General features: G+C 49.7%; 1 protein-coding gene across 1 annotated transcript in view; it reads left to right on the top strand.

Annotated features, from left to right (window-relative positions):
- The first annotated feature begins 1,217 nt into the window (after positions 1 to 1,217).
- The window catches only part of LOC137421965 (cAMP-regulated phosphoprotein 19), a 32,466-nt gene continuing 18,764 nt past the window's right edge, over positions 1,218 to 14,919 (top strand). The window contains exons 1-2 of the mRNA XM_068108598.2: positions 1,218 to 1,373; positions 4,855 to 4,962. Of these exons, the coding sequence (XP_067964699.1) occupies positions 1,290 to 1,373; positions 4,855 to 4,962 (192 nt within the window). The 5' untranslated portion in view covers positions 1,218 to 1,289. The remainder of the gene's footprint in view (positions 1,374 to 4,854; positions 4,963 to 14,919) is intronic.

A 14,919-nucleotide genomic window follows, 5' to 3' on the forward strand; every position in this document is an offset into this window, starting at 1 on the left:
ACGGATTAATAGCATTTCAATGCATTTCAATGGGGAAATTTGATTTGAGATACGAGCAATTTGAGTTACGAGCTCGGTCACGGAACGAATTAAACTCGTAAATCAAGGTTCCACTGTATATAGATATTAAAGGAGCGGCAGTTTTCTGTCCAGCCGTTTCCTTCTTTCCGCCCATTGATTGGACAGCTGGCCTGACTCCGCCCACAACGACGTCATTCGTAAGAAGGCTGACCACCCACCGGCATTTTGATATTCATGCAGTTCAGACCGAACACGACGTCATATTTATTCACTTTGCATTGCTAAAACATAAACTTCTGAGAGCATGCGAGGCTTCCGGGAGGAAGAATCTTGTTGCCTATACACCGTCCAAAAAGATTCCTTGGAGCTTTTCTGTGGATCCTTGCTCGTTGGAACGAAAACATTGTGTCCACTTTTAGTTCATATGTGTAGTTGCTTCAACGTACTCGTAAAGATCATATTTGCTCTGAAATTGTAACAAATCCGTAAATAAGTATTGTTTGCCCGCGTCGTAAATCACGATGTACTGTTTCAATTTATGAAAACAATTACAATGTGTCACATTGTACCTTTGCAAACTACCAGAGTAGCGATCAGTGAAGCAAAACTAAAAGTAAAAGCGTTAAAACGCGGAAATCTTTGAAAAGCTCAATAATAAAAAGTGACTTGGAAGAATATTATTACATTTAAGCTAAATGTATGGCTACAAACTACGTATAAAGTGGTAGGTGAAAATTTTAAAATAAATCACGTGTTCAAGTATTTTTGTTGTGGTTGTTGTTGTTGTGCATGTCTCCGGAAGCAAAGGGAAAGGTTTTTGCGTTGAAAATCGCTAGACGACAATATAACTTTGATGTTAAAACATTTATCCCCAAAAACATAAAACACCAACGTATCCAAAACCCCAAAAAAATATGTGAAACATTTAACCAGCTGACTGAAATTTAAAAATGTTTTACGTTTAAACATGGCGGACATTCGCGCTGGCTTCGGCCCTGTGACGTAAATTTTCAAATAATCTACCTCAACAAAAAGAGGTTATTTTCAAAATAATAGAAACTACTTTTTATCGAGTATGATAATGTGCGTTGTAATTAAGTTATATTTGGTTTACATATTCCTTTCACATTAATCGCGCAGTGACGTCAGATCTGCCTCGAGGGACGAGGGACTAGGGACTAGGGAGTGAGCAGTGAGGCGTGAGCTCAGTCCAGTTCGTTGGTTCGCTCGTGAGGAGTGCGCTCGCGGCTCCGGCAACGACAACGGCGATGCAGCAGCAACAGCAGCAGCCGCCACGGCAAGACGACATCGTGTTCGCCAAACCCGAAGCGAGCGATAAGGAAAACCAGCAGGTGAGATATGTCTCTCCGTTCATCGAACTCTACTCTGTCTCTAGCCTCAAGCTTTCACGCCCATAATCTGTAAAGTTGTTCTTGTCGGTTCTGCCATGACGCATCCCGTGCTGGTTAGAGCAGGAATTTGTTCATGGTGCCGGCGGTAGCTTGCCTACTCTTCGCGAAAGCCGCCGTGGGATGTTTAACGTCCAGTTCCATCAAGTAATGCCGGCAGACGGGATTCCCGTTTAACATCTATCCGAGGGACTGCACACATTAATGAATCACCCGACCTGTGAAACACCTGTACTGTATGATGAGTTATACTTATAGTTATAGTTGGGTCGGGATTCGAACCCAGGCTAGACCGCTTAGAGGTGAATGTGCGTACCTTTAGACCATCCTGTTAGCCCACCAGGTGCGCTGTGCAAAATGCACAGGTGAATATCGCGTCCCCATCCTCATTATTATGGGGTGGGTACCCCACCTGACCCTGAGTACCCCCAGCATGAGCATGTTTGGCTGAGATCGACCAAACTGTTTTTTTTTTTTTTTTTTTGTTCTACTTCTATTTAAGGTTTTTGATACTTGTCCACATACTGAGAATTGTCAAACCTTAGTATGATGTACATGTATACATACAGCAAATGCTGCATGTTTATAGCATGTATACATACAGCAAATGCTGCATATTTATAGCATGTGCACAAACAGCAAATGCTTCATGTTTATAGCATGTGCACATACAGCAAATGCTGCATGTTTATAACATGTGCACATACAGCAAATGCTTCATGTTTATAGCATGTATATTGTATACATACAGCAAATGCTTCATGTTTATAGCATGTGCACATACAGCAAATGCTTCATGTTTATAGCATGTATACATACATCAAATGCTTCATGTTTATAGCATCTATACATACAGCAAATGCTTCATATTTATAGCATGTGCACATACAGCAAATGCTTCATGTTTATAGCATCTATACATACAGCAAATGCTTCATGTTTATAGCATCTATACATACAGCAAATGCTTCATGTTTATAGCATCTATACATGCAGCAAATGCTTCATGTTTATAGCATGTGCACATACAGCAAATGCTTCATGTTTATAGCATGTGCACATACAGCAAATGCTTCATGTTTATAGCATCTATACATACAGCAAATGCTTCATGTTTATAGCATGTGCACATACAGCAAATGCTTCATGTTTATAGCATGTGCACATACAGCAAATGCTTCATGTTTATACTTATAGCATATGCACATACAGAAAATGCCTCATGTTTATAGCATGTATACACACAGCAAATCATCATAGCAAATCAATGGAGACTTGTGAAGATTCATATGTGACGTTTGCAGACATGTACATTAAAATTAAATGTAAGTTTCAATATTTATACAAACCTGACTGTTGGGTCAGACGTGTACTACATGTTGCGTCTCTGCATGTCGGGTCATGTTGCGCCACCTATCAGGTCGGGCCGCATGTCGCCTGCCCCCTCGCACCACCTGTCGGACCACGCCGCCTGTCGGACCACGCCGCCTGTCGGGCCACGCCGCCTGTCGGGCCACGCCGCCTGTCGGACCACGCCGCCTGTCGGACCACGCCGCCTGTCGGACCACGCCGCCTGTCGGGCCACGCCGCCTGTCGGGCCACGCCGCCTGTCGGTCCACGCCGCCTGTCGGTCCACGCCGCCTGTCGGACCACGCCGCCTGTCGGACCACGCCGCCTGTCGGACCACGCCGCCTGTCTGACCACGTCGCCTGTCTGACCACGTCGCCTGTCGCATTGGGTCGCTTGTTGCATCGCACGACCTGTGGGGCAATGCCACCTGTCGCATCGGACGTCGTGCCGCGCCGACTGTCGCGCCGACTGTCGCGCCGACTGTCGCGCCGACTGTCAGGTTGCATGTCGTCTGTCACGTCGCTCCACCTGCCAGGACATGCTGCCTGTCACATCGCGCCGCCTGTCACATCGCGCCGCCTGTCACATCGCGCTGTCTGGCAGGCCATGCCACCTGTCGTGTTGAGCCGCATGTCACCCACCGCATAGCGCTGTCTATTGGGTCGCACCGCCTGGCAGGCTGCATGTCGCACCGCAAGGCATGTTGTGTAAATGAACCTGTGGGTTTTGGATTAATGTATGATGCATGTATGGATTTGTTTTTATGTTCTGTACAGGAAAACTTTAAGAAAATGTGTGCAAGTATTAAATAACTCGATTATGGGATGTATTCGTATACGCTGTTTGGGTTATTGGGTCACTGTAAGAAAGTTTGATCGTCGCAGGCACAGCAACAGTCATGATGGTCCGTGTTTGCTCTTTCTTTCTTTCTTTATTTATTTATTCATCCCATGTCTTTGTGTTTCTCTGCATTGGTTTGATTATCGGCGACATTGTCCCATGTGCTTTCATGTTCCATAGAGAGCACATGTTGGTTGTGTCGTTCAATGCTTCATTGCGAATGAAGTATCGCTGAGCTTGCGCGGAGACCTCTTTTAGCCCTGGCGATGGGGCTGCTGTTGGTTAATCATCCCCGTAGCCCCGTATCTCTTACTAGCCGGTTGTCACCTGTCATGCTAAAGCGAGCAGCAGCAGCAGCTTTGAACATTTACTTATTCTCTATTCCATTAACACCCTTCTGAGGATCGGTTGCACTTTTATTCCATCCAGAGATACCTCGTAGGGTGTGAACTGAGCACCGCTTCGTGATTCGTAAGATCACCTTGTTTTGAACTTTGTTAATGATATTGTTTGTTCTTATGGGTTTTATGTATCCTGGTTTATAATTGGCACTGGAGAGCGGTAATTGGGCAGTTTTTGTTTTTACCTCACTTTACTTCATCCCCCATTTGATCTTGATGGTGGTATTTTCACTTTTATGTCTGAAAATATGTTGAGAGGGAAGTTCTCGTTCAGTCCGTTTCAGGTGTTTCTGCTTTGTCTCTGACTCTTAAAAACCCCTTTGTTGCAACTTTAGAGCCTAAGCTAAAGTACGCAGTTAATATTTGGTGTAATGCAACTGTAGCTCCTTTTGGAGAAAGCGATACCCTGCGAAATGAGAGATTTGTTTCGACACATGGACAGTGTATTCATGAGCCGTAAACAAATACAACGTGATGTCACATTACCCTGGTGGAGATCCACGCTTCGTCGTTTACTCTCATGTCGTCCAAGCGCCATCTGTGTTAACGAAGCCGAATGGCTCTGCATTAACCAGGATGGACAATATTCCACCGAGCCTTGTGGTCCGGCGTCACGGCGAGCCTTGTGGGCCTTCTATGTGACCCTGTAAAAAGGTCAGCAGCCTTGAATACTCGTGCTTCAGGCTCGGTCTAGTTCGTGTTGCGCAAGGATACATACAATGTACAAGAGACCGTCGAACTCTGCCAGGGGCGATTTGGACCATCGCGCTGTGTTGCATACCATGTATTTTGATTCTCTCACTGCCTTGTTCTAACTTGCCGTATTCTTGCAGAACGTTCGCCCAGAGCAAATGGAAGCGGTAAAGTTGCACTCAAAGTACCCAAACCTGGCACAGAGGTCCAGCGGTTCGAGCTTCCTGATGAAACGCATGCAAAGAGGTGTAAGTTTTCAAACACTGCCGTAAGATCGAAACCATCTCTAGTTGCATTGGAGCCAAACATATGTGAAGCATCTTCAAAGTCCTGGTGGTACCTTGTTAAATTTATCCCCGCACACCCCCCCCCCCCCTTCCATCTCTTACCTCACCTCGTCAGGTATCACGGCCGAATATGCTCTAGACGGTGCAGAACATCGTGATTTGTTTACTTCCAAAGCTCATGTACCCCCACCAATCCTCTTCTGTTCATACCTTACCTCCTCGTACACATTTCCTCCTGGACACTGACTTTTTCATGAAGCCGAGAAGGTAGCGAAAGTTCTCGTCGGCCTCAATCGACCCTGTTTTGGCGAGGAGCCGAAATGGCACTGATCTGTGTTCTGAAATCCTGCTTGTAGGACAGCTAACGGTACTCCAATGCTCAAGATGGGTATGCAAACATATTGTTACAGACGTGGCTTGGATGTTATTTACCGAGCGGTTTTATGGTATGACCACGTCTGCACAAGTTACCCGATTGTGCCCGAACGTTGACTAATCGCGCTATGCTAGACCAATGAAGGAAAAAGAAGACACACGGCTGGAATTAATACGACACGACACCAGGGATACGGTTCTCAAAGGTTGTTATTACAATAATGCGGAAGGTTTAGATTACAGGGACAAGAGGGAAACATAGGAAGGTGGGCACTTAAACACAATCTTATATTATTCCCAACAGACGACAGATAAACGGGACAAGGCTCACTCACACGGGGTTTGATGCAAAGGACAGGCGGGTAGCGATCGCTCCAGGTGCACCTGGGCTCAGGGCAGGATCACGTACGGTCCAGTTTAAGAGATGCGGTGGAGGTATTGCAGCGCTCGAGGGGTGGCGACTTCTCTCTCTCCAGGCTGGGGGCGCATCTGACGTCACATCCGGCGCGGGGCCGCGTATATCCGGCGGGGAGTGACACGCCCTCGGCTCGTTAGCTCCGCCTCGTGGAATCGGCACGTTGCTTCTCATTGGGTGCGTGCGGGGGGGTTACTGGCTCCGCCCCTGACGAGGAGCTGACAGCCAGCCCCTTCGGGGTAACGCCGTGGAGCGCATGGTCATGGCGGGTAACCGAGCCGGTGTGAGGACGCACACTCCCCGCCCCTCTGTTGTTGTAGTCGTAGTTGTAGTTGTAATTGTTGTTGTAGTTGTTGTTATTGTTGTTGTTTGGGGAAGAAGATGGGAGGAGGTATGGGAAAGGTCCTAAACTCACTACTGATGCCATATAATCACATTCTGGTGCAACGAAGAGTCATAATTAATGGAAACGAGGCCTTAACTGACATAGATTAAGAATAACTAGGAAGATGTCCGAAAGTTGTCTACGTGTGGTGCGGTGGACCTGGGCACGACATTTAATGGGGGAATAAGGGGAAGGTCGGCTCTACTGATTGTTATTTACATGCAATGGGACTAGGGAATGGGGGATTGGGGAAAGTTGGGGAGTATTGGAGAAAATAGGGGAATATTTACAAGCGGATATGGAGGCCAAATTCCATATTCGCAACATTGCACCCTTCTCTACCCTCGGGGCGTCCCGACCCGATAAATTTTTACCTACTTTAGTGTGGCACGCAATGTAGTTCCCTCTACTATTAACTCTACCCTGAGTGCGACAGTTTTACAGATATTCACAAATGAGTAAATATGTCCCCCTGCGACGTTGCACCCTTCTCCTCACAGAAACACACCCACAGGATAACCGAATCCGGAAAGAATCCTCAAACTAAACATACAGCCGGTAGGGAGCATTATTTACAAGACTACGCTGCTATTTACACTACGATCCAGGACCTGTTTTTGGAGGAACACATGCAGATGTTATGCATAGAGAGAGAGCGTGCTTGCCAACATCGATACACCAACCCACGAGTGCTCTGTGGCCGACGGCCTTTAATAACGTGCAGAGCACCCTTCCCGAGCATCAACAGCACCACCCCACCACCAATCGGTGCAGTCACCATTGTTCATTGGAATAAAAATAAATGCGACAACCCCTAACCCTGCAGGTGTCTCTTGCTCTTCTTGTGGTGCACTTGGTGTCAACTAAAAGTGGTTCACCTGTATGGCATAGGTGCCACGTTGACCCATAGGTCCATCCCCGGGTGGTGCTTGGCCGCAAACGAACTGCGGTCCATTGTGGGTGGCCACAAACATTGCGGTCCATATGGTGTATCGATCCCGGCAGCAAACAGCGAAAGTGCAGGCCCACAACTGCGCAGCCAGCACCTCTCTCTCCTCTCTCTCTACCCCAAAGCCAGATCCTCGGAGGTGGGAGACAAAAGAAGAAACAAGTGAGTAAGGTGGTAAGGGCGCAAAAGTGCACGCAATGTAAGGTGATGCACACTGGGGGCACATGGGAACCAGGTGAGACAGGTACGTTCCTATCGTACGCCCCCCCCCCCACCAGGTAACCTACATGGCCCCTCCCTTACCCCTTACTGTATCCACAAAACACAACACTACCCATAAACATCTACTTTACAAATCAACAAACATCCCTACTGTCTTCCCCGTTCCTCCCATAAACCAAATTCGTCTTCTCTCCCTCCTAACCAATCAAATTTGCCATTTTCAACTCTCATCATAATTTGCCATCTCCAACTGAACATCAAAATTTGCCATCACCAATTCATCATCAGTCCCTCCTAGGGAGGGAGAGATGGAATCACTCCAATGTCTCATCCACGTCGTGATGCGTCTCACAAATCCACAGCAATCTCATTTCCTGCAACAAAACAAAGAAAACACAGGTGTGGAGTCATCATCATCACCACAGGTAAGTGGCTGCGTATGGTGCGACAGGTTCTTCAATCCTAACTATTTCCTAAATGACTTTAACAACTTTACACTACCCGGGGTCTTCCTCCGGCCAAACCATTGGCCCTCTTACACTATGGGTTCTAAAAACCAATTCCCATTGGCCAAACTGTGGTGCTCTTCAATTTGGGGTCTCACTCCCCCGATTCATCTCCCGGTGCCCTCGTACAATTTCTGGGCTGCGACGTGTACCTCTCCCAGTGGGTCTACCCACCTGCACACCTCCACCACTGCAGTTGCCTCCGAGCTTACCTGCTCCTTACCCTAACCTAACTACCAGGGGAAGGCCCTCTGGCTCTCTCCCCACTCCGTGCCCTCTCTGGCACTGGGCTGCCCGATCCACACCCGGGATCCTCAGGCACCCACTCACAACTACCGGCTCCCAGAGCCCACCTGCGGCCTCACCTGGCCGACATCCTCACAGTGGTGGAGTGCCCAACCAACTACACACACTAACAGGCTACACGCCCAGCCATTTCCACAACACTAATGCACCCATTCACAACACCATTCTGCAACCGCACCACAAATGCCAATATCCAACCACAATTTACCTGCACCCTCTACCTAACACTTACACTACCCGCCCCGGGTGCTCGTGAAAGGGGTCCACTCTTCCCCCATCCACACCTTCGCACCATGCACACCACTCCGTACCACTCACTCCAACTCTCTCCACACACCTGTACCTGCACACCTGTGCTCTCACACCTGGTGCCACCTGCACCCTTCTCTCCCCAAGCGCATTCGCGCTGATCCACATACTCACTACTCATACACTGCTCCACACACCTGTCCAATTGCTACTGCCAATCCTTTGCCAATCATCAAATTTTGTTTTTCTCCAATTTTGGGTCCAAAACACTAACCTCATCACCCAGTCGACTCACTAATACCTCTCGGTGCGCCAATCCCTGTCCAAAGCCCGGCTGCGTAAAGCCAAGCAATGGATGCTGGTTGTTTTGTGCCAGCGGCTGGATGCGTCCGGCACTCGGTGCAGGGACGGGGGCTTACCCGGGCCGAGATCCCACGCATCACCTCGGCGTGGAGCCATCCAATGTCCCGATCTCGACCTGCCGGCACGTCTCAACAAAACGTGGTCGCCATGACGACCCTTCCTATCCAGCCGCCCGCTCCGCCTAGTGGAGCACGGACGCGGCCGTTCAAAGCGAGGCCCGGCACGCACCGAGGGCCTGACTCGGCTATAAGTCGTTCTAAACTCTACCCCGTCTAACGTCGATGCTTCACCTGGACGCTTACACCCCGCAGCCCGTTCCTTGCTCACACATCCAGCCGTGCCCATGCTCCTCGTACCTTTCCTTACACACCCAGGTACACTCATTCCACTCACAGCCTTGGTCACACACCTGACCACCGAACATTTTGGCACACATTCGTTCGTAGCACACCTCACCAAAACACCTCTTCGCGCCCCCTCCTCGGTCACCTCCTCTGTGACAATCACAGGTGTGCCCTCATTCACACACCCAACCACGTGCCTCACCACCAACTCCAGCGTGCATTCCCACTCACGCTCTACCATTCCAGGTGTGCATCCTTCCATCCCAGGTGTACATCCTCGCTCACCTGTCACAACTAACTCACGCTCCATGTCACTCTCACTACTTTCACCTCCACTCGTGACAACGCACTCACCCTTACTTTTGACAGCACACTCTTTCCTCATGCACCTGTCCGTCACACACCTTTCTCGCGCACACTCTCCCGTTACACCCTCTGTAACACTCACCACAGGTGGACACTCTTCCTTACTTCTGACAGCGCACTCTTTCCTCATGCACCTGTCCGTCACACACCTTCCTCGCGCACACTCTCCCGTCACACCCTCTGTAACACTCACCACACCGCGCTTCCACGTGCTCCCTCGCACACGCGCTACGACCGACTCACTCTCGCCAGCACACTCACTCCTTGGCACGCACTTTTTCCTCACACACCCCAGAGTCGGATTTTCTCGCACACCTCCTTTTTCGCACACCAGACCTGTCGCACACTTCACCCACGGCCTCTCACGAACACCCGGGTCTATCTCGACCCCCAAGCTTATTAAATCCCCTGGCGCATCATACGCACGACCATATTGGTCACCACTTACACCGGGTCCTCTTCCTCTTCGCTTCTCCTCCATCACCTGCGAATCCCTCATCCGGTTAATGAGCACATCATCACGATCCAAACACAGACTTTGGACCAATTCTTTTATCTCCTCTTTTATCTCTTTCTTATCCCCTCTCCGTCGCTTCTTAATTTCGCTCATCCCTTCTTCCACTTCTTCTAATTTGTGCTTCACCTCTTTTATTCCCCGGTACGTCTCCTCAAGCTCGTCCTCCAAGGCTACCTTGACCGTTTCCATGTGCGTCCTCACCTGCCGGTCCTTCGTCTCCATTACCTCTACCACCTCGTCCAACCTCGTTGTCAGTCCCTCACGTACCATCTGACATTCCCTCTTCGTCGCTACCAAGTCATTTTTTAGGTCATTTTGTGTCGCTTTTAAACCTCCTAATACCGCAGTGTTCCTTTGAACCTGCTCCACTAACTCCGTTTGTCCCACCGTCAGCTGCTCCACCTCCTGCGTCAGGTCCTCTATGCCCCCTTGTAACTTTACAGTCCCCTTTCTCACCTCCTTTTCCATGTGCTCCTCACAGTGCCTCACCTCCTCGCGCACTCCTCCGACCTCCTCACTCACTCCTCTTCTGATCTCTTCTCCCATCACTTGCATCTCCTGCCCAGATGCCACCCTCATCTGCTCCATTTCCTCCCTGTGAGCATCCAGTTTGGTTTCTACCCCCATTCTGACCCCCTCTATCTGCTGCCCCATTTGGTTAACTTCCCTTTCCGCTTGGTCCCTCATGTCCCTCAATTTGCCTTCCATACTGTTTTCTAACCCCTCTAACCCTTTTTTCATCCCTTCCATTTGATTCTCTTGAGCGGCCATTCTGTTTTCTACCCCCGTTAACCCATTCTTTACTTCTTTTATCCCGTTGTCTAACTCCTCAAAATTATTGTCTAACTTCCCAATTTTCTTGTCTAACTCCTCAAAATTATTGTCTAACTTCTCAATTTTCTTGTCTAACTCCTCAAAATTATTGTCTAACTTCTCACTGGTACCCCTCGCTTCGTCCCTCATTACCCACATTTGGTTTTCCAATCGCTCATTATTCTTTTCCATAAGGGCCGTCATTTGTATAAAAAAAAGTTCCAATCTTCCCAGCGGCGCTACTTCGGTCGCGGGCACGGTGACCAGCGAGGCGCCATTTTGCGCGCCCGCTTCTTCGTGCGTGACGGCGCTATTTTGCGAACCTGCCGCCCTCACTGCTTCGCTCTCCTCCTGTCCCTCATTTTGGTCCTGGATTGACCCTACCTCACTCTCCTTTACCGGACCCCAGCTGTCTTGATCCGCCATAGCGCGACTTTCAAAATTCGGTTTTTATTTTTTATTTTCGTAAAACAAATTGAAATTTCGCCGTTATAATTTCGCGCGGGAAACGCGCTCCGAATCGATTCGGTCGAGCGCCGTACGCGCTCCGGCTCGATTTTCCCTCCCAAAATTTGGGCCTAACTAATTTAGTCCCGGGTTCGAATTCCACTCCTCGACACCAATTGTTACAGACGTGGCTTGGATGTTATTTACCGAGCGGTTTTATGGTATGACCACGTCTGCACAAGTTACCCGATTGTGCCCGAACGTTGACTAATCGCGCTATGCTAGACCAATGAAGGAAAAAGAAGACACACGGCTGGAATTAATACGACACGACACCAGGGATACGGTTCTCAAAGGTTGTTATTACAATAATGCGGAAGGTTTAGATTACAGGGACAAGAGGGAAACATAGGAAGGTGGGCACTTAAACACAATCTTATATTATTCCCAACAGACGACAGATAAACGGGACAAGGCTCACTCACACGGGGTTTGATGCAAAGGACAGGCGGGTAGCGATCGCTCCAGGTGCACCTGGGCTCAGGGCAGGATCACGTACGGTCCAGTTTAAGAGATGCGGTGGAGGTATTGCAGCGCTCGAGGGGTGGCGACTTCTCTCTCTCCAGGCTGGGGGCGCATCTGACGTCACATCCGGCGCGGGGCCGCGTATATCCGGCGGGGAGTGACACGCCCTCGGCTCGTTAGCTCCGCCTCGTGGAATCGGCACGTTGCTTCTCATTGGGTGCGTGCGGGGGGGTTACTGGCTCCGCCCCTGACGAGGAGCTGACAGCCAGCCCCTTCGGGGTAACGCCGTGGAGCGCATGGTCATGGCGGGTAACCGAGCCGGTGTGAGGACGCACACTCCCCGCCCCTCTGTTGTTGTAGTCGTAGTTGTAGTTGTAATTGTTGTTGTAGTTGTTGTTATTGTTGTTGTTTGGGGAAGAAGATGGGAGGAGGTATGGGAAAGGTCCTAAACTCACTACTGATGCCATATAATCACATTCTGGTGCAACGAAGAGTCATAATTAATGGAAACGAGGCCTTAACTGACATAGATTAAGAATAACTAGGAAGATGTCCGAAAGTTGTCTACGTGTGGTGCGGTGGACCTGGGCACGACATTTAATGGGGGAATAAGGGGAAGGTCGGCTCTACTGATTGTTATTTACATGCAATGGGACTAGGGAATGGGGGATTGGGGAAAGTTGGGGAGTATTGGAGAAAATAGGGGAATATTTACAAGCGGATATGGAGGCCAAATTCCATATTCGCAACATTGCACCCTTCTCTACCCTCGGGGCGTCCCGACCCGATAAATTTTTACCTACTTTAGTGTGGCACGCAATGTAGTTCCCTCTACTATTAACTCTACCCTGAGTGCGACAGTTTTACAGATATTCACAAATGAGTAAATATGTCCCCCTGCGACGTTGCACCCTTCTCCTCACAGAAACACACCCACAGGATAACCGAATCCGGAAAGAATCCTCAAACTAAACATACAGCCGGTAGGGAGCATTATTTACAAGACTACGCTGCTATTTACACTACGATCCAGGACCTGTTTTTGGAGGAACACATGCAGATGTTATGCATAGAGAGAGAGCGTGCTTGCCAACATCGATACACCAACCCACGAGTGCTCTGTGGCCGACGGCCTTTAATAACGTGCAGAGCACCCTTCCCGAGCATCAACAGCACCACCCCACCACCAATCGGTGCAGTCACCATTGTTCATTGGAATAAAAATAAATGCGACAACCCCTAACCCTGCAGGTGTCTCTTGCTCTTCTTGTGGTGCACTTGGTGTCAACTAAAAGTGGTTCACCTGTATGGCATAGGTGCCACGTTGACCCATAGGTCCATCCCCGGGTGGTGCTTGGCCGCAAACGAACTGCGGTCCATTGTGGGTGGCCACAAACATTGCGGTCCATATGGTGTATCGATCCCGGCAGCAAACAGCGAAAGTGCAGGCCCACAACTGCGCAGCCAGCACCTCTCTCTCCTCTCTCTCTACCCCAAAGCCAGATCCTCGGAGGTGGGAGACAAAAGAAGAAACAAGTGAGTAAGGTGGTAAGGGCGCAAAAGTGCACGCAATGTAAGGTGATGCACACTGGGGGCACATGGGAACCAGGTGAGACAGGTACGTTCCTATCGTACGCCCCCCCCCCCACCAGGTAACCTACATGGCCCCTCCCTTACCCCTTACTGTATCCACAAAACACAACACTACCCATAAACATCTACTTTACAAATCAACAAACATCCCTACTGTCTTCCCCGTTCCTCCCATAAACCAAATTCGTCTTCTCTCCCTCCTAACCAATCAAATTTGCCATTTTCAACTCTCATCATAATTTGCCATCTCCAACTGAACATCAAAATTTGCCATCACCAATTCATCATCAGTCCCTCCTAGGGAGGGAGAGATGGAATCACTCCAATGTCTCATCCACGTCGTGATGCGTCTCACAAATCCACAGCAATCTCATTTCCTGCAACAAAACAAAGAAAACACAGGTGTGGAGTCATCATCATCACCACAGGTAAGTGGCTGCGTATGGTGCGACAGGTTCTTCAATCCTAACTATTTCCTAAATGACTTTAACAACTTTACACTACCCGGGGTCTTCCTCCGGCCAAACCATTGGCCCTCTTACACTATGGGTTCTAAAAACCAATTCCCATTGGCCAAACTGTGGTGCTCTTCAATTTGGGGTCTCACTCCCCCGATTCATCTCCCGGTGCCCTCGTACAATTTCTGGGCTGCGACGTGTACCTCTCCCAGTGGGTCTACCCACCTGCACACCTCCACCACTGCAGTTGCCTCCGAGCTTACCTGCTCCTTACCCTAACCTAACTACCAGGGGAAGGCCCTCTGGCTCTCTCCCCACTCCGTGCCCTCTCTGGCACTGGGCTGCCCGATCCACACCCGGGATCCTCAGGCACCCACTCACAACTACCGGCTCCCAGAGCCCACCTGCGGCCTCACCTGGCCGACATCCTCACAGTGGTGGAGTGCCCAACCAACTACACACACTAACAGGCTACACGCCCAGCCATTTCCACAACACTAATGCACCCATTCACAACACCATTCTGCAACCGCACCACAAATGCCAATATCCAACCACAATTTACCTGCACCCTCTACCTAACACTTACACTACCCGCCCCGGGTGCTCGTGAAAGGGGTCCACTCTTCCCCCATCCACACCTTCGCACCATGCACACCACTCCGTACCACTCACTCCAACTCTCTCCACACACCTGTACCTGCACACCTGTGCTCTCACACCTGGTGCCACCTGCACCCTTCTCTCCCCAAGCGCATTCGCGCTGATCCACATACTCACTACTCATACACTGCTCCACACACCTGTCCAATTGCTACTGCCAATCCTTTGCCAATCATCAAATTTTGTTTTTCTCCAATTTTGGGTCCAAAACACTAACCTCATCACCCAGTCGACTCACTAATACCTCTCGGTGCGCCAATCCCTGTCCAAAGCCCGGCTGCGTAAAGCCAAGCAATGGATGCTGGTTGTTTTGTGCCAGCGGCTGGATGCGTCCGGCACTCGGTGCAGGGACGGGGGCTTACCCGGGCCGAGATCCCACGCATCACCTCGGCGTGGAGCCATCCAATGTCCCGATCTCGACC

Source organism: Myxine glutinosa, chromosome 2 (assembly GCF_964187855.1).
Source record: "Myxine glutinosa chromosome 2, kmMyxGlut1.1, whole genome shotgun sequence".
NCBI lineage: Eukaryota > Metazoa > Chordata > Myxini > Myxiniformes > Myxinidae > Myxine > Myxine glutinosa.